The sequence below is a fragment of the Rana temporaria genome, chromosome 11 (assembly GCF_905171775.1).
Source record: "Rana temporaria chromosome 11, aRanTem1.1, whole genome shotgun sequence".
NCBI classification, from domain to species: Eukaryota; Metazoa; Chordata; class Amphibia; order Anura; family Ranidae; genus Rana; species Rana temporaria.
Window position 1 is genome coordinate 681,694 of NC_053499.1, and position 19,935 is coordinate 701,628.

General features: G+C 48.5%; 1 protein-coding gene across 1 annotated transcript in view; it reads right to left on the bottom strand.

The window, feature by feature from the left end:
• Window positions 1–19,935, bottom strand: part of SOX6 (SRY-box transcription factor 6) — a 326,771-nt gene that overhangs the window by 73,381 nt on the left and 233,455 nt on the right. The window contains exon 8 of the mRNA XM_040328672.1: window positions 8,763–8,863. Coding sequence (XP_040184606.1) covers window positions 8,763–8,863 — 101 coding nt within the window. The remainder of the gene's footprint in view (window positions 1–8,762; window positions 8,864–19,935) is intronic.

Genomic DNA, 19,935 nt, shown 5'->3' on the forward strand with positions numbered 1-19,935 from the left:
GCCCCCGATAGATACAGATTATTATTATGGGGAATGTGGATCTAATCAACCAACCAACACTTACCCAGGAAATGACATCACAGTGTAATGGGCGGTTCTAGGGCTCCTCTGCTACTGGACTACATGGACAATTCTCAATATACAGAATACTGTGTGTGTATATATATATATGTGTGTGTGTGTATATACTGTATATATGTGTGTGTGTGTGTGTGTGTATACTGTATATATGTGTGTGTGTGTGTGTGTGTATACTGTATATATATATATATGTGTGTGTGTGTGTATACTGTATATATGTGTGTGTATACTGTATATATATATATATGTGTGTGTATATACTGTATATATGTGTGTGTGTGTGTGTGTACTGTGTGTGTATATATATATATATATATATATATATATATATATATATATATATATATATATATATATATATATATATATATATATGAATTATCACTATACAGATCAGACTCCATCAGACACAGTGTTACAAGATCAGCTTCACTGAGCTCAATCAAAGAAAGGAGGGACCCCGACACTAAAAAAGGGAAGAGGGAAGGAAGGGAGGGAAGAAAAAAGGGAAAAATAAAAGGAAGAAAGATAAAGAAAGAGAAAAGAAAGAAAGAGAGGGTGGGACAGAAGAAAGAAACAAGGGGGAAAAGTAAATAAAGGGAGGGAAGAACAAGGAAAGGAGAAAGGAAAAGAAGAAAAGGAAGAAGGGAAAAAAGGGGGAAAAAAGAGAGGAAAAGAAGAAGAAAGAAAAGGGAAAATCACGAGGAAGGAATAGTAGACTGTAAGAAATTAAGATGATAAAAAGGTTGGAAGGGAAGAAGAAAAGAAAAGGGAAAGAACAAAAGGAAGAGGGAAGGAAGGGAAGAAGAATAGGGGGTAGGGGGAAGGAAGTAAATAAAGAAAAAAAGAAAAGAAAGATGGCAAAAGGGAAGGAATGAAAAAAGGGAGGGGAGAACTAAGGAAGAGAAAGGGGGAAAAGAAGAAGAAAGAGAAGAAGAAAGGGGAGAGAAGAAGAAAGAGAAGAAGAAAGGGGAGAGGGAAGGAGAAGAAGAAAGGGAAGAACTAAGGAAGAGAAGAAGAAAAAAAGAAGAAGAAGAAAGGAAAGAAAAAAGGAAAGAGAATAAGAAAGGGAGGGGAGAACTAAGGAAGAGAAGAAGAAAGATAAGATGAAAAAGAAGAAGAAAGAGAAGAAGGAAAGTAAGAAGGAGTGAAAGGAAGAGAAAGGGAAAAGAAGAAGAAAGAGAAGAAGAAAGGGGAGAGGGAAGAAAAGAAGGAATAGAAGAAGAAAGGGAAGAAGGAGTGAAAGGAAGAGAAGGAAGAACCCAGAGAAATGTTGGGGGGTGCTCATTGAGTGTCGTCCTCCTCGCTCATGTTGCACTGATCCCCACAGCTCCTCATAATGGGATTCCTCCAGAATAATGAAGGGATGGAGGTCATGTGACAACATTCTTCACATTTTCTCCAGTAAGCTGATAGTGAACGTTGTGTCGGCGCCAAAAAGAAATCCCCCCGACAGCCCATCTCTCCCGATACTGACCCGCCATCCATCCACCGCTCTACATCTGACCTGTACTGCCACACCCCCCTCCTCCACAGACCCCGCCTTTCTACAGGTGACCCCAATTCACAAACACTCTAATACTGGAGGGCGGTGATGTCACTCCTGTATAATATAACTTATATCTGGAGAGCGGTGATGTCACTCTGTATAATATATCTTATATCTGGAGAGCGGTGATGTCACTCTGTATAATATATCTTATATCTGGAGAGAGGTGATGTCACTCTGTATAATATATCTTATATCTGGAGGGCGGTGATGTCACTCTGTATAATATATCTTATATCTGGAGAGCGGTGATGTCACTCCTGTATAATATAACTTATATCTGGAGAGCGGTGATGTCACTCTGTATAATATATCTTATATCTGGAGAGTGGTGATGTCACTCTGTATAATATATCTTATATCTGGAGAGTGGTGATGTCACTCTGTATAATAATCTTATATCTGGAGAGTGGTGATGTCACTCTGTATAATATATCTTATATCTGGAGAGTGGTGATGTCACTCTGTATAATAATCTTATATCTGGAGAGTGGTGATGTCACTCTGTATAATAATCTTATATCTGGAGAGTGGTGATGTCACTCTGTATAATATATCTTATATCTGGAGAGTGGTGATGTCACTCTGTATAATAATCTTATATCTGGAGAGTGGTGATGTCACTCTGTATAATATAACTTATATCTGGAGAGTGGTGATGTCACTCTGTATAATAATCTTATATCTGGAGGGCGGTGATGTCACTCTGTATAATATATCTTATATCTGGAGAGTGGTGATGTCACTCTGTATAATATAACTTATATCTGGAGAGCGGTGATGTCACTCTGTATAATATATCTTATATCTGGAGAGCGGTAATGTCACTCCTGTATAATATATCTTATATCTGGAGGGCGGTGATGTCACTCTGTATAATATATCTTATATCTGGAGGGCGGTGATGTCACTCCTGTATAATATATCTTATATCTGGAGAGTGGTGATGTCACTCTGTATAATATATCTTATATCTGGAGAGTGGTGATGTCACTCCTGTATAATATATCTTATATCTGGAGGGCGGTGATGTCACTCCTGTATAATATATCTTATATCTGGAAGGCGGTGATGTCACTCCTGTATAATATATCTTATATCTGGAGAGCGGTGATGTCACTCCTGTATAATATATCTTATATCTGGAGAGCGGTGATGTCACTCCTGTATAATATATCTTATATCTGGAGGGCGGTGATGTCACTCTGTATAATATATCTTATATCTGGAGAGTGGTGATGTCACTCCTGTATAATATATCTTATATCTGGAGAGCGGTGATGTCACTCCTGTATAATATATCTTATATCTGGAGGGCGGTGATGTCACTCCTGTATAATATATCTTATATCTGGAGGGCGGTGATGTCACTCCTATATAATATATCTTATATCTGGAGGGCGGTGATGTCACTCCTGTATTATATATCTTATGGTGATGTCACTCCTGTGTTCTGCCCGTGATTTATTTAACCCTTTGTTGGCCCGGAGTAGCGGCAATGTCCAGCCAGTGACAGGGTTAAGCCCCCTCCCCCGCCATCACACAACCTGCTGGAAATAGCCCGAGATGAAACCGTTTAAGTGTGTCTAAACATCATTAAGAGTGGCAGTTGTGTCTGCGAGCGTCCGGGTGAGTGAGCGCATTACACGCGCCCGCCATCCAGGAAATTAATTTTCTTCAATAAAGCCATTTTTAAGCCTCATATATTTCCCAATCTAAACATATGTCACCATTTCATAAACAGAATAAATGGATTAAAATAATACATTACCGATATGCTGACACGTGGAGATATTTTAATTAGAAACGCTTAGGCCGCGCCATCCGTAACGCTGGCTGTTTGTTGAAAGCCGCCACGGGCCATTTAATACTCGGGGAGAGGACAGGTATATCTGTCACCCGTCCCGCGCTCTTCACATCCAGCGACATTAACCCCTGCGAGGGAAACGGGCGACCGCGCCGCGCTCGGAGTCTTAACAATGGCGGCAGAAGGTTCGCCCTCCGCCTCGTGTCACTTTATAGAATAATATTTCTTGATAAAAGGCGGCCCCGGAACATCGGGGTAATTTAAAGGCCGTATTTACGCGGCTGATGCATTACACGGGCTCTCTGTGCGACCATCTTTCACGAGACGCTCTTACAGGCGGCGATAAAACAGCTGAGGAAAGCGAATGTCACTGTCACCCCGACAATTTATGGCGACGGCAGAGAGAGCGCGGCCCGCCATAGAACCATACTCCAATCCCAGGCCGAAACACGGAATTCCATCGCATCCGGGGGAACCACAAGTCCCAGATTCACTCATTTTATCTTATCCCAAATTTTATCCATTTATCTAGAAGGGAAAAAGGAAGAGAGGGAAACAAACAAAAAGGGAAGAAGGAAGGAAGGGAAAAGGGAAGAAGGAAGGAAGGGAAAAAAGAAGGAAAAACACAAATGAAGAGAAGGAAGGGAAAAGGAAAGAAAGGAAAAGGGAAGAAGGAAGAAAGGGAAAAAAAGAAGGAAAAAAACACAAATGAAGATAAGGAAGGAAGGAAGGGAAAAGGGAAGAAGGAAGAAAGGGGAAAAAGAGGGAAAAAAGAAGGAAAACACAATCGAAGATAAGGAAGGAAGGAAGGAAGGAAGGAAGGAAGGAAGGAAGGAAGGAAGGAAGGAAGGAAGGGAAAAGGAAAAGGGAAGAAGGAAGAAAGGGAAAAAGAAGGAAAACACAAATGAAGGAAAGAAAGAAAGAAAGAAAGAAAGAAAGAAAGAAAGGAAGAAAGAAAGAAAGAAAGAAAGAAAGAGAAAGAAAGAAAAGGAAGGAAGGAATGGAAAAGGGAAAGGAAAAGGGAAGGAAGAAAGAAAGGAAAAGGGAAGAAGAAAGAAAGGAAAGGGGAAGAAGAAAGAAAGGAAAAGGGAAGAAGAAAGAAAGGAAAAGGGAAGAAGGAGGAAAGGGAAAAAAGAAGGAAAAACACAATTGAAGATAAGGAAGCAAGGGGGAAAGGAAAAGGGAAGAAGGAGGAAAGGGAGAAAAGAAGGGAAAAGGAAAGAAAGGGAAGGGGAAGAAGGACCCGAAGGAGAACGAAGGGAAGAAGGAAGAAAAGAAAGAAAGGAAGAAAAGAAGCAAGAGATGAAGGGAGGAAAGGAACAGGAGAAAGGAAAAGTGAGAGAAGAAAGAAGGAAGAGAAGAAAGAGGGGGAAGAAAGGAAGGAAAGAAGGAAAGGAGGGAGGGAAGAAGGAAAGGACGAAAGGGAGGGAAAAATAAGTAAAGGAAGGAAGGAAGGACTCTAAAGTCATGAATGAACACTTTGATCTGAATTTTATTATCTATTTAGAGGGGACAGGGAAGAAAGTGAAAAAATAACAGAAGAATGGAGGAAAGAAAACGAGAAAAGAAGGAAGGAAGAGAAGGAAAAGAAGAAGGAAGCAAGGGAAGGAGGAAAGGAAAAAAGGGAAATAAGGAAGTGAGAGAAGATGAAAGAAAAAGTATAAGGAAGGGAGGGAAGAAATGCAGGAAGGAATGAAGGATGGAAGTAAGGAAGGGAGGGAAGAAAGAAAGAACAAAGGAATATGGAACTGAATAAGGAAAGGAGGGAGAGAAGAAGGAAAATATGAGGCAAGGAGGAAAAAGAAGAAAGGAAAGATGAAAGGAAGGCAAAATGGGATGAAATTAAACAAAGAAAAGAAGGAAAAAAGTATGAGAGGAAGAGGGGGAAGGAAAACGAGAAAGAAGGGAGGACTCTAAACTCAAGAAGTGATGAAGAAGCAGTTTGCTTTCAGTATCTATCTAAATGGGAAAAATAAAGAATGTGATGAAATTAAAAGGTGGATGAAAGAAAATTTAAGTCGAGAAGGAGCCAAAGAAAGGAGAGAAAAGAAGAAAGGTAGAGATGAAGAAAAGAAGGTAACAAACGACGCAAGGAAGAGAAGAAGGAAGAGAAGAAGGAAGAGAAGGAGGAAGAGAAGGAAGAAGAGAAGGAAGAAGAGAAGGAGGAAGAGAAGGAGGAAGAGGAGAAGGAAGAGAAGGAGGAAGAGAAGGAAGAGGAAGAGAAGGAGTAGAAGGAAGAGGAAGAGAAGGAGGAAGAGAAGGAGGAAGAGAAGAAGGAAGAGAAGGAGGAAGAGAAGGAGGAAGAGAAGGAGGAAGAGAAGGAGGAAGAGAAGGAGGAAGAGAAGGAGGAAGAGAAGGAGGAAGAGAAGAAGGAAGAGAAGGAGGAAGAGAAGGAGGAAGAGAAGGAGGAAGAGAAGGAGGAAGAGAAGGAGGAAGAGAAGAAGGAAGAGAAGGAGGAAGAGAAGGAGGAAGACAATAAGGAAGAGAAGGAGGAAGAGAAGGAGGAAGTGAAGAAGGAAGTGAAGAAGGAAGTGAAGAAGGAAGTGAAGAAGGAAGAGAAGGAGGAAGAGAAGGAGGAAGAGAAGGAGGAAGACAATAAGGAAGAGAAGGAGGAAGAGAAGGAGGAAGTGAAGAAGGAAGTGAAGAAGGAAGTGAAGAAGGAAGTGAAGAAGGAAGAGAAGGAGGAAGAGAAGGAGGAAGAGAAGGAGGAAGAGAAGGAGGAAGAGAAGGAGGAAAACAAGGGAAATGAAGGTGGAAGGATGGATTTGAACCCCAAGAAGTGATGGAGGAGAATGTTGTTGCACTGAGACTATCTATCTCTCTATCTAGGAATTGGCCAGCAGGGGGGGGTGAACGGTGTCTTCGGGTGACTGAAGAAATAATAGAGATGAACTTCTATATATATATCTGGAACATTCTATAAATGGTCTCCATTTTGTAGCTGAAGCTCTTTATCCTCGCTAATTCCTTCCGCCATCTGCTCTATAAATAGGATATTTGCACCCCGCGCTCTCTTCTCTTGGCCGCACTGACGGATGAAGTGAAGCCCCTTCCACAGAATCCACAAACCTTTTATCTAAGACAACTTTCAGCAACAACATGTCTATGTGAAAGTCACTCTGTCCCCCCCCCCTCCCCCCACACAGAGGGAAGAGACCAACAATCCTTCGTATGTCACAAACACACATACAAGAGACGATCGCCATCCACAGAGAAGAAAGAACATCATAAATATGTGAAGAAAATTCCTCCTCTGCATCCCAATGATAAGGGACACACGATGTCTAAACTGTAACCACATCCAGTGATGAGCACTCCAATCTCTGGTCACATGATCAATACCCCGGCAATAGTCAGGTGGGATCAGTGATTAGTCCTCCAATCACTGGTCACATGATCAATATCCCGGCAATAGTCAGGTGGGATCAGTGATTAGTCCTCCAATCACTGGTCACATGATCAATATCCCGGCAATAGTCAGGTGGGATCAGTGATTAGTCCTCCAATCTCTGGTCACATGATCAATATCCCGGCAATAGTCAGGTGGGATCAGTGATGAGCACTCCAATCTCTGGTCACATGATCAATATCCCGGCAATAGTCAGGTGGGATCAGTGATGAGCACTCCCATCTCTGGTCACATGATCAATGTCCCGGCAATAGTCGGGTGGTCTCTTCCGGCAGATCTGGTAATTGACCCGTTTTGCCCCAACACTGGTCTTACTATGGTGTGCGGCAGAGACCGATATGTTGTAGAATGTCTGCGATTGTCCAAATCCAAAGATATGTGAGGTTTGGAACAACTTATTAGAAAGATAAAATGCACCCAACACCCCAATTATGTCCCGCCAGGATCCCAGCACCCCAATCATGTCCCGCCAGGATCCCAGCACCCCAATTATGTCCTGCCAAGATCCCAGCACCCCAATTATGTCCCACCAGGATCCCAGCACCCCAATTATGTCCTGCCAGGATCCCAGCACCCCAATTATGTCCTGCAAGGATCCCAGCACCCCAATTATGTCCTGCAAGGATCCCAGCACCCCAATTATGTCCTGCAAGGATCCCAGCACCCCAATTATGTCCTGCAAGGATCCCAGCACCCCAATTATGTCCCGCCAGGATCCCAGCACCCCAATTATGTCCTGCCAGGATCCTAGCACCCCAATTATGTCCCGCCAGGATCCCAGCACCCCAATTATGTCCTGCCAGGATCCTAGCACCCCAATTATGTCCCGCCAGGATCCCAGCACCCCAATTACATCCTGCTAAGATCCCAGCACCCCAATTATGTCCCGCCAGGATCCCAGCACCCCAATTATGTCCTGCTAAGATCCCAGCACCCCAATTATGTCCTGCCAGGATCCCAGCACCCCAATTATGTCCTGTCAGGATCCCAGCACCCCAATTACATCCTGCTAAGATCCCAGCACCCCAATTATGTCCCGCCAGGATCCCAGCACCCCAATTATGTCCCGCCAGGATCCCAGCACCCCAATTATGTCCTGCTAAGATCCCAGCACCCCAATTATGTCTTACTAGAGTCCAAGCACCCCATTTATGTTTTGCTAGGGTCTCGGCATCACAAATATTTTCTGCTCGCTCCCTAGTAACCCAGTTAGTGTCCCGGCACCCCAATTATGTTCCATTAGTCTCTTGGCACCCCAATTAGTCCCTGGTAAGGATGGCATCGGGCAAACAGTACTGAGAACATTGAACATGTCCTGAAGGATTCCTTATATATAAATCATATTATCTGTATGTAATACAAATCTTTATTCTCTCCATTGTGTGTATATTAGTGACTCTGCTTTACTGCTCCCCTTTTCTAGGCTGCTGGCTGAATACAAGGTGGCCTATCCCGTAATATCTGCGGGGGTTTCACACTACAAGCCTCATTACTAAAGGGCCACGGGGGGGGGGGGGGGGGGGCAGGGACCGACACAGCCAAGAAAATATGGAACAGCAAACCTATATAAACATCCAACAATACTACACTTATTTTCAGAGATTGGTAGAAGATCTTATATCAGGAGGCGGAGGATCGGAGGACATAATGTTCCCCTTGCACCAGGTCACAATGTTCTGTGAAGGCGGAGGACTCCTTTAATCAGGAAGAAGAAGAAGAGCTGATATGCAACACCTGACAATTACAGCAGTGACCCCGGAGGGGCAGTATGTATTCACGGCTGGGACAGCACGGTTATAATATTGCGTAACCCGATCTGACAGTCAGTGATAGTTAGCATACAGCTGGGAAGTGTCTCCCCCCCTCCCCCACCCACACTCACAGTTTGGCTGGCGGCCCAGTGTCTCCGCACATACCTGTAGCTGTAACGGGCTGAGTCCAGAAGCTGCGGCAGCTGCCATTGTCGATGGAATGAATTGCACGGGGTAGTTATCACCTGTCGGGGGAGAACAATAGACTCAGATTTAGACAATGAACACAAACGACACATTGCAAGTGCCAACACAGCCGCCTGCGCAACGCCCGCGCTCAGCGAGACATCTGCACACACACACAGGGGATGCTGGGTAATACGGGAGTGCCAGGAGGTGACCCGCAGACTCGGGGGGCATCTCAGGGCACCCACAGATTCACAGTTTCAGTGCCCCCCCCCACGTTTCTTCACTTTTCCTGCTGTCCTCACAAGCAGATCAGGCCAATCTGTGGCGGACGATCTGATCATCAGATATTCGCCACGGATTGGCTCTTTCTGTGGCCTGGCAAAGGGGCCCCATTGTGGTTCAGTATAATGGGTGAGACTGTGAACCCCCCCCCCTTATGAGCCGATTTGTGATATGATGCAATGATATCATTATTATACAATGTAACGGGAACAATTATCGATCAGATTATATGGATATAAAACAATAAGATACATTGATGGAATTATTATACATTGTAATGGTACATGAGAACACAACCACCCCCCCCCCCCGAATATTATACAAAGATCTGATTCTACATTGTAACAAAGACATTACCCCCCATTGTTATCCCCGATATCCTCATATGATACAATATATCCATCTAGTATCCTCATCTGTTATCTTCTGAGAGTTCAGATCCTGCTGCTCTCTATCTCCCCCTCCTGTCCATGTCCCCCATTCCACTAGAGATTTTGCAGAACAGTGGTGGCAGCTCTGCACATGCTCAGTATTCAGTGAGTTTTTATGCTGAGCATTTCCTCCCTATCACATCTGAGCAGCCCCATGTGACTGTAGAGTCACACATGTGGGCGTATACACAATGACAGGTCACGCCCTCCACCTCTTCCTTCACACCCACCAATCAGCTAAACACAATGGGGGGCGGGATATAACATGTAGATTGACGGAGGCTTCACCTCCCTCTTATTCTAAGACACAGGCTGGAGGGGGCGTGGCTGTGACTGGCAGAAATCCACCCACACCCTGTTATTTCCAACAAAATAATAAAGATTTGATTTCAAATATATATTTGTATGACAATTGAAAACATTTTATGGATAATAATTATTCTTAATATCCTTGTTATATTTTATGGATATTATTTATTAATATTATTGTTATATTTTATGGATAGTAATAATTATTAATATTATTGTTACATTTTATGGATAGTAATAATTATTAATATTATTGTTATATTTTATGGATATTATTAATATCATTGCTATATTTTATGTCTATTAATAATTATTAATAACCATAAAATATAACAATAATATTAATATTAATTAATAGCCATAAAATATAACAATAATATTAATAATTATTAATAGCCATAAAATATAACAATGATATTAATAATATCCATAAAATATAACAATAATATTAATAATTATTAATAGCCATAAAATATAACAATGATATTAATAATATTATTGTTATATTTTATGGATATTAATAATTATTAATATTATTGTTATATTTTATGGATATTAATAATTATTAATATTATTGTTATATTTTATCGCTATTATTTATTGTTATATTTTATGGATATTAATAATTATTAATATTATTGTTATATTTTTTGGGGGGGGGGGGGGGGGGGAGTTGAACATGGAATAGCAGCTCTTTCTCACCTTGCGTTTCCTTTGTGCGTTGATCTTTTCAATGCATTTTTGAATTCAGGATTTGGAGTAGATAGTTAACAGCCATTGGCCAACGCATTGAAATGAATATTTACGTGCGATTTGACGTGTTTGCTATTGACTTCTTTGGGTCGCCAAATGCACTAAAAACGCACAGCAAAATGGAGGTCATTTTTTTTTTTTAAAGGCAATTCAGCGCAGAAGATAAATAACCAGCACTATTAATATCTTCATGATCTAGGAAACGCGTTTTAGCGCATGGAAAGACGCAAACGGTGTAAATGAGCCCCCTTCCCTCACCGCGAGGTCATGAAATATACCTAAAAATTTTCTTCGATAATAATAAAAAAAAAATCCCTTTAAGAGATTAAAATATTGCGAAAAGCAAGCAGAATTTAATGGTGATCGTCTTGTAGGCGGCTTCCAGCGGTGAAACCTCCGCGCTCGGAGCGCACACGTCAGCCTGCGTGTGTAACAATGCATAAACTAACTACCTCGAAAACGACTTTTCATCGCCCCGGCGGGGCGCGACACCCAACCAACTCCACATTAACGTTAAGTTTAAAAAGTCCCTTCCTAATCTCGCCATCCGCTTTGCATTCGGCCCATAATACCTCATCAGGCCAGTGAGCACAGCGAGCGCTCGCGCACAGTCCACTAACAATTGGCGTCTGATTGCCTATGACGGTCGGCTACAATGCCTCCCAGAACACTACATTGTGCCGCCCCCCCGCCGAGCAATATTCAAAACATGCCATCGTATTCCCCCCCCCCCCCCCCTTTCCATGTGGTTGATTTTGGTTCGTTGGCGACTTCAACGTGATTTTTTTTAAATGTATTTATTTATTTCCGGGAAACTAAATCGCATCTAATGACACCGACCCCCCCCCCCCCCGTGCGCTCCCCCCGCGCGCTGATGTGATTTCTTTTATTCCGATATGTTAAATCGCGAGCCCCCCCCCCCCCCGAATATAAGATGTGAATTTTAGGTTAAATAAAGCTTCTTTTCACCTTTCTGTTATATAGAACGGGCGCACAAAGGGGGCGCCGCAGAAATTAATGACGCTTTAAAGAGGTTGGAAATAAGCATTTAAACTATCAGCGGGAACTAGTTTAGGTATGATGTGCCCCCCCCCAGCCCCCCCACCGACGCATCATGAATAATTCATGGCCGCCTCTTTTGTCTCTCCCCCGACACGCCGCAGCGCCAATGATCCGTCGTCTTTAAAGAGAATTTACTGCGGAGTAAACGCATCGTCTAAAAGTGTTTTGTCAATGGAACGCGGATCTCACCGCGCAGCCCGCTGTGTGTGCGAATCGCTGATCGGGCCAGGAGAGCATCTGCATCTATTATCGCTGGGCAAGAGAGCGGGATGGCGGCCATTTTGTTCGCCTTTTTGTTTTTTTTTACTCTGAGCAACTTCAGCCAGATAGGAACCTGAGACACAGAAATGTGCGAATCCCTAATGAGGACCCACCGGCGCCCTCCGATGGCTGTACAGGACGCAGAGGGTGACAACACTTTGACACCTAATGTTCTGCGGATGGCCAGACCCCCCCCGGCTCTACAGGCTCTCCCCCTTCTGTGAGCCCATCTTAGTACGAGGGGTGGGTTTCACGCTCACGGCTGCTCTGGGTTGGTGTTCGTGGTTTGGCGAATGGGTGAGCTAGACAGGGTAACCTCGAAAGTCATTCGCTTAGAGGCGGAGTTACTAACACTAAATGACCACCTTCTGCCGTTTCGGCCACAAGCATCTTTGGTTGCTAGGACGCAGGCAGCCGCGTGCCAACTAGCAACCAAGCTCAACGTGCATGCCGGGTGCCTGCGTCCTAAATGGTGAAAAACAGTGATGTGGGGGTCTAGTATAGATTTTAGGGTGGAGCCCCACACAAGAAACACAGACCCCTCCCCCCCACCGAGAAACCCATATAATAAGGAAACCCCAAAATCTATACCAGACCTGTGGGGATTGGTAAGGAATTTTGGGGGCACCCCAAGCTCCGTGTTTTTTTTTTTTAGGGGTCATTCTAAAATCTATACCAGACCCCAATCCTCAATAAGGGTCTTGTATAAATTTGGAAGGGGAACACCACATCTTCATTTTGGGGGGCACCCAAAGCTGTGTGTTTATTTTTTTGATTCCACCCTAAAACCTATACCAGACCCTTATCCAGCCATGCAGCCTGGGTGGTCAGAGAAGTGGGGGTGTATTGGGCATACCAACAACCCCCCTTTTCTACCTTCTTAAAGCCACCAGGCCTTCAACATGGGGACACTCCTGGCAAAGCACTTTCTTTTTGGATCGGTACATCCCCCCCCCCCCCCCTGGCAGTCCCCAAGCCCCCCCCCCCCCCCATGCCCGTCGTTGGATAACAACCTTTCCTATCAGCCTTGAAAATGGACAGAATTCGTTTGCCAAATTTGGCATTAAAGTGTTGGCAACGTTTGCCAAATCTGCCCTCAAACTGAACCCAAACAGATTCACCCTAAACTACCACCTCCTCCTGCCAATCATGTTGCTGGGCAGCCACTCCCCCCTGCAAGCCTGATTTCACCTTTCATCTGGAAACACAAGGTCAGGTTTGGGGCGGTCACAGTAAAGTGAGGGAATAGATCACCAGACAATGGATATTCGGTATTCGCGTGCCGAGCGATCGACACAAGGAGAGGCGTCTGATCTCTTCTAGGAAGCGATAAGGTTGGGCTGGAAATCCTCGGCTATGAACTGGAATGACTGGATATTTATCTGCAATTTCATTGTTTGATCCTGTCCAAATATTCCGGAGGAATGAGCCTCCCAACAGCCCGACGTGTCCCAACACAATGAGACATTCCCCACACAATACCGGAGCGTTACATAACCTCCCCCGATCTACATCACAATGGAGGTCACCGCCACCCAGGGCTCCTCACCGTACACCGCCGCTCAACCGTACACCGCCGCCCAACCGTACACCGCCGCCCAACCGCACACCGCCGCCCAGGGCTCCTCACCCAAGTGTACACCGCCACCCAACCGTACACCGCCGCCCAACCGTACACCGCCGCCCAACCGTACACCGCCATCTAACCGTACACCGCCACCAAGGGCTCCTCACCGTACACCGCCGCCCAACCGCACACCGCTGCCCAACCGTACACCGCCGCCCAACCGTACACCATCACCCAACTGTACACCGCCGCCCAACCGTACACCGCCGCCCAACCGTACACCGCCGCCCAACCGCACACCGCCGCCCAGGGCTCCTCACCCAAGTGTACACCGCCACCCAACCGTACACCGCCGCCCAACCGTACACCGCCGCCCAAACCGTACACCGCCATCTAACCGTACACCGCCACCAAGGGCTCCTCACCGTACACCGCCGCCCAACCGCACACCGCTGCCCAACCGTACACCGCCGCCCAACCGTACACCATCACCCAACTGTACACCGCCGCCCAACCGTACACCGCCGCCCAACCGTACACCGCCACCCAGGGCTCCTCACCCAAGTGTACACCGCCACCCAACCGTACACCGCCGCCCAACCGTACACCATCATCCAACCATACACCGCCACCCAGGGCTCCTCACCCAACCGTACACCATCACCCAACCGCCCAAGCTACATCACAATGGAGGTCACTGACATCCAACCGTTCACTTCCAACCAGCGCTCGCCACCCAACCGTACCCCATCACCCAACCGTACACCGCCACCCAACTGTACACCGCCGCCCAATCTACATCACAATGGAGGTCACCGACATCTGTTCACCCCCAACCAGCGCTCGCCACCCAACCGTATACCGCCACCCAGGGCTCCTCACCGTACACCATCATCCAACCATACACCGCCACCCGACCGTACACCGCCATCCAACCTACACCGCCACCGTACACCATCATCCAACCGTAAACCGCCACCCAGGGCTCCTCACCCAACCGTACACCACCACCCAGGGCTTTTCACTGTACACCGCCACCCAACCGTACACTGCCAATTAACCGCACACCACCACCCAACCGTACACCGCCACCCAGTGCTTCTCACCCAACCACACACTGCCTATCCAACGTGTCATTGTTCTGGGGCCCCCCAGCAGGCCCGATCCGCCCTATAGGCTCACTATGCAAGCCGCTTAGGGCCCGCAAAGCTGCGAAGGGCCCCCCAAATTACTAGAGGCCCAGCCTGGTGAGAAGTCGTTTTCGGCCCCTCACCCCACTTCTCAACTCGTTGGCTGCAAGGGAGAAGAGGGACTTTGTTCTGCCCCCCCCCCCCAGTATCATCGTGTCCTTGTTCTGAGGCCCCCCAGTATCAGAGTGTCCTTATCTGGCCCCCCCCCCCAGTATCAGAGTGTCCTTGTTCAGGTGCCCCCCAGTATCACAGTGTCCTTGTTCTGGGGCCCCCCAGTATCATCGTGTCCTTGTTCTGGGGCCCCCCAGTATCATCGTGTCCTTGTTCTGGGGCCCCCCAGTATCATCGTGTCCTTGTTCTGGGGCCCCCCAGTATCATTGTGTCCTTGTTCTGGGGCCCCCCAGTATCAGAGTGTCCTTGTTCTGGGGCCCCCCCAGTATCAGAGTGTCCTTGTTCTGGGGCCCCCCAGTATCAGGGTGTCCTTGTTCTGGGGCCCCCCAGTATCGGTATGTCCTTGTTCTGGGGCCCCCCAGTATCAGAGTGTCCTTGTTCTGGGGCCCCCCAGTATCAGAGTGTCCTTGTTCTGGGCCCCCCAGTATCAGAGTGTCCTTGTTCTGGGCCCCCCCAGTATCGGTGTGTCCTTGTTCTGGGGCCCCCCAGTATCATCGTGTCCTTGTTCTGTGGCCCCCCAGTATCAGAGTGTCCTTGTTCTGGGGCCCCCCAGTCTCAGAGTGTCCTTGTTCTGGGGCCCCCCAGTATCATCGTGTCCTTGTTCTGTGGCCCCCCAGTATCATCGTGTCCTTGTTCTGTGGCCCCCCAGTATCATCATGTCCTTGTTCTGGGGCCCCCCAGTATCAGAGTGTCCTTGTTCTGGGGCCCCCCAGTATCAGAGTGTCCTTGTTCTGGGCCCCCCAGTATCAGAGTGTCCTTGTTCTGGGGCCCCCCCAGTATCGGTGTGTCCTTGTTCTGGGGCCCCCCAGTATCATCGTGTCCTTGTTCTGTGGCCCCCCAGTATCAGAGTGTCCTTGTTCTGGGGCCCCCCAGTCTCAGAGTGTCCTTGTTCTGGGGCCCCCCAGTATCAGAGTGTCCTTGTTCTGGGGCCCCCCAGTATCAGAATGTCATTGTTCTGGGGCCCCCCAGTATCAGAGTGTCCTTGTTCTGGGGCCCCCCGGTATCGGTATGTCCTTGTTCTGGGCCCCCCCAGTATCACAGTGTCCTTGTTCTGGGGCCCCCCAGTATCACAGTGTCCTTGTTCTGGGGCCCCCCAGTATCGGTGTCTCTTTGTGGCTCTCTTCTCTCATTCAGGTGAAGGGTTAATCTTTCTCCCTGTGGCTCTCCAGCTGCTGAACTTCAATTCTGTGAAATCTCTTTATCTGTCTCTTCAGTTATTTTCTTCTCCTTTATTTATTGCACCACGCCCTGCGCTCTGGTTGGAGGCGATGTTCTGCGATGTTCTGCGATGTTCTGCGGCTTTCATTTCACTTCTTCTAACAAACTTTATATCCAAAAAAATGAACAGCGAGGAAATTCACTGATAACGCCACCCGGGGAGATCCTCCTTAAAGAGGACCTGTCATCAGACTGCGGTCTATGGAGAGTGCCGCTTCTCAGCGTGTCACTGGCGACAAAGTTACAATGTACAGCCCCCGAAACGCATTGGATTTTTCTTTGCGACTTCCTGTCCCGTGCGCTTAGACTTCTCCAGACGCCCCCGAGGCTCCATTCACACGACTACAAAGGTGCAACTTGGATGCGACTTTGGCCTTGGCCTGTGATAACGGACAGCTGTTGCTTTGTACATCACACAGGTGCGACTTTCATGCAACTTCCGAGGGTTCACATCTAAATCTCCGGTCCTCGCGCTGCGTGAAAGTCACACCGACGTAGTCCAGGAACGACTTTGGAGTCGCTGCAACCTTTGAGTCGCACAGATATGATTGGTTATCACCGGAAAACATCGGGAAAGTCTCGTCATGCGACTTTGATGTCACAAGTGTGAATGGAGCTTCAGGCAACTCCAAAGTCGCAACTTTAGGGCTCCAAACTTGGACATCAACGCACGGCAAGTCAGCCGCCATGTTTTCCGATGATGACCATTAATATTTGTGCGACTTCAAAGCCGTTCCTGCGCTACTTTGGACCGACTTTCATGCAACTTGAGGGCCATAGACTTCAATGTTAACCCTCAAAAGTTGCATAAAAGTCGCAGCTGAACGTTCTACAATGCAGCAGTCGTCCATTATCGCGAAATTGCGCACAAAAGTCGGCGGCTCGGCGTTGTAAAAGTGCGAATGGCGCCTAAAGGAGACCCCCCCGGCCAATGGCAAGCGCCCCCCAAAATGTAAATTCTAAAGTCGCATGCCTCCCGGTTTGGCGCCCAACCAGTAGCACTTGATGGTCAATCGACCCGGGTCCGTGGCGTCCAATCGCTCGGGGGATCGGCGGCTCTAAAAGTCGCATGCCTCCCGGTTTGGCGCCCAACCAGTAGCACTTAATGGTCATTCGACCCGCGTCCATGGCGTCCAATCGCTCGGGGGATCGGCGTCTCTAAAAGTCCCAATCCTCCCGGTTTGGCGCCCAACCAGTAGCGCTTGATGGTCAAATCGACCCGCGTCCATGGCGTCCAATCGCTCGGGGGATCGGCGTCTCTAAAAGTCGCATGCCTCCCGGTTTGGCGCCCAACCAGTAGCACTTGATGGTCAATCGACCCGCGTCCATGGCGTCCAATCGCTCAGGGGATCGGCGTCGCTAAAAGTCGCAGAGCCGACAGTGAAAAGCAATCACGGGAATAATCCCGCTCTAAGCCGCCGTTTGTCCGGCGGTAATTAATCCGCTCGGATTTAATACTGAAAGCAATTAGAGAGAAGCGCGGGAGACGCGCCGCGGACAGAGAAGGATGACGCCCAACGTTTGTGTTAGACGAGTAAACGGTCAAGGTCGTTATCTTTACTGCGCCGCGGCCACTCAGGAGGGAGTTTATGGCGCTCGTAAAAAAGACAGAAATACGAGAGTTTAATTTAATTCTCCCCCGACCGCCGCCGCGGCTTTTATCCCACGCGCGCGTGCGGCCATTACGGCTGTCATTGTTTCCAAACACGGCGCGATCCGCAGCGACGGGGCACAAAAAACACACAATTAGTCGGCGGGAAATAATGGATGGAAATTGGCGCGATGTAAAAAAAAAAACATTACAATGAGGAAGGTGCGGCGGAATGGCAGCTCGCCGCCCGAAACGTATTATTAATTAAATGTCGCACTAATGTATTATTAATTGAATTGTTAATGGGGCCCTTTTGTCGGGGCGCCGGGGCCCATTATTCTCTCTATGAACGGATCCTTCCCGAGACAACAATGACTTCTCCCGCCATTAATGTGTCGCGTCTCGGAATTCCCGCTCTGCCGGCTTCCCCCGCCGCATTGTCTCCACTCCGACATTTAAAGGAGAACTGTGCCGAGACCCCCGCTAAGACCCCACGCCGAGACCCGCCCTGAGACCCCACCCTCAGAGCCACCATGAGAGCAACGATAAGACCCCACGCCGAGACCCGCCCTGAGACTCCCGCTGAAACCCCTCACCGAGACCCCTGCTGAGACCCCCGCCGAGACCCTTGGTGAGACCCCCGCCGAGACCCTTGGTGAGACCCCCGCTGAGACCCTTGGTGAGACCCCCGCTAAGACCCCACGCCGAGACCAGCCCTGAGACCCCACCCTCAGAGCCACCATGAGAGCAACGATAAGACCCCACGCTCAGAGACACGCCCTGAAATCCATGCTGAGACCCCTGCTGAGACCCTTGATGAGACCCCCGCCGAGACCCTTGATGAGACCCCCGCCGAGACCCTTGATGAGACCCCCGCCGATTGATGAGACCCCCGCCGAGACCATTGATGAGACCCCCACCAATTGATGAGACCCCGCCGAGACCCTTGATCAGACCCCCGCCGAGACCCTTGATCAGACCCTTGATGAGACCCCCGCCGAGACCCTTGATGAGACCCCCGCCGAGACCCTTGATGAGACCCCCGCCGATTGATGAGACCCCGCCGAGACCCTTGATGAGACCCCCACCAATTGATGAGACCCCGCCGAGACCCTTGATCAGACCCTTGATGAGACCCCCACCAATTGATGAGACCCCGCCGAGACCCTTGAATAGACCCTTGATGAGACCCCAGCCGAGACCCTTGATGAGACCCCCGCCGATTGATGAGACCCCCGCCGAGACCCTTGATGAGACCCCTGCCGAGACCTTTGATGAGACCCCCACCGATTGATGAGACCCCTGCCGAGACCCTTGATGAGACCCTTGATGAGACCCCCCGCCGAGACCCTTGATGAGACCCCCACCGATTGATCAGACCCCCGCCGAGACCCTTGATGAGACCCCCGCCGAGACCCTTGATGAGACCCCCACCGATTGATCAGACCCCCGCCGAGACCCTTGAATAGACCCCCGCCGAGACCCTTGAATAGACCCTTGATGCGACCCCTGCCAAGACCCTTGCTAAAACCTCAGCCGAGACCCTTGATGAGACCCCCGCTGATTGATGAGACCCCCGCCGAGACCCACACTAAGACCATCACTGAGACCCCCTCTGAGACCATCGGTGAGACCCCCACTGAGACACGCTCTGAGACCGGCTATGAGTGCCCATGGGCGACCTCCTTTACAAAATGCTCACTGCCTGGCTCCTGGCTTCAATGCTTACTGAATCACCAGGCTGAACAAGCATGCAGCCAGTGAAGTCCCAACCCCCCCCCAGAAGGAGGCTCAGAAAGCCCAAAGACAAGGAGTGAAGCTGATTGGCCAATCCCAGCCCTCCTCTGTTTCCCTCACTGATGACTCTTCTGCTGGGAAAGGCGAGGAGAACGCGGCGGCGGCGGCGGTGACAGTGTCTGATGGAAGCCGACGCCTAATACTGAATTCTGATTCCTGGGCAGTGACGCGATTCGCTGGAAGATGAACGGGTCGAACTTTCCTGCCGGGAGTCAGAGAGTGACAGCTTCCATCGGAGGCTTCCCACACAGGAGCCGCCATCTTTTCTGATACATCAGGCACACCCCAAATCACAAGGAGGGGGCTGCACTCCGGGGGATGGGAATACGGTGCCCCCCCCCCATTGGGAGATTTATCTTCACTTCCTGCCCAGGTGACCACACAGGAAGTGCAGGGAAATCGCTGCTCTATCTTTGGGGAGAGGGAGAAGGGGTGGAGCCTCTGGGTGATTTCCCGGCACTTCCTGTGTTGTCACCTGGACAGGAAGTGAAAATAAACCCCCCCCCCCACAATGGCG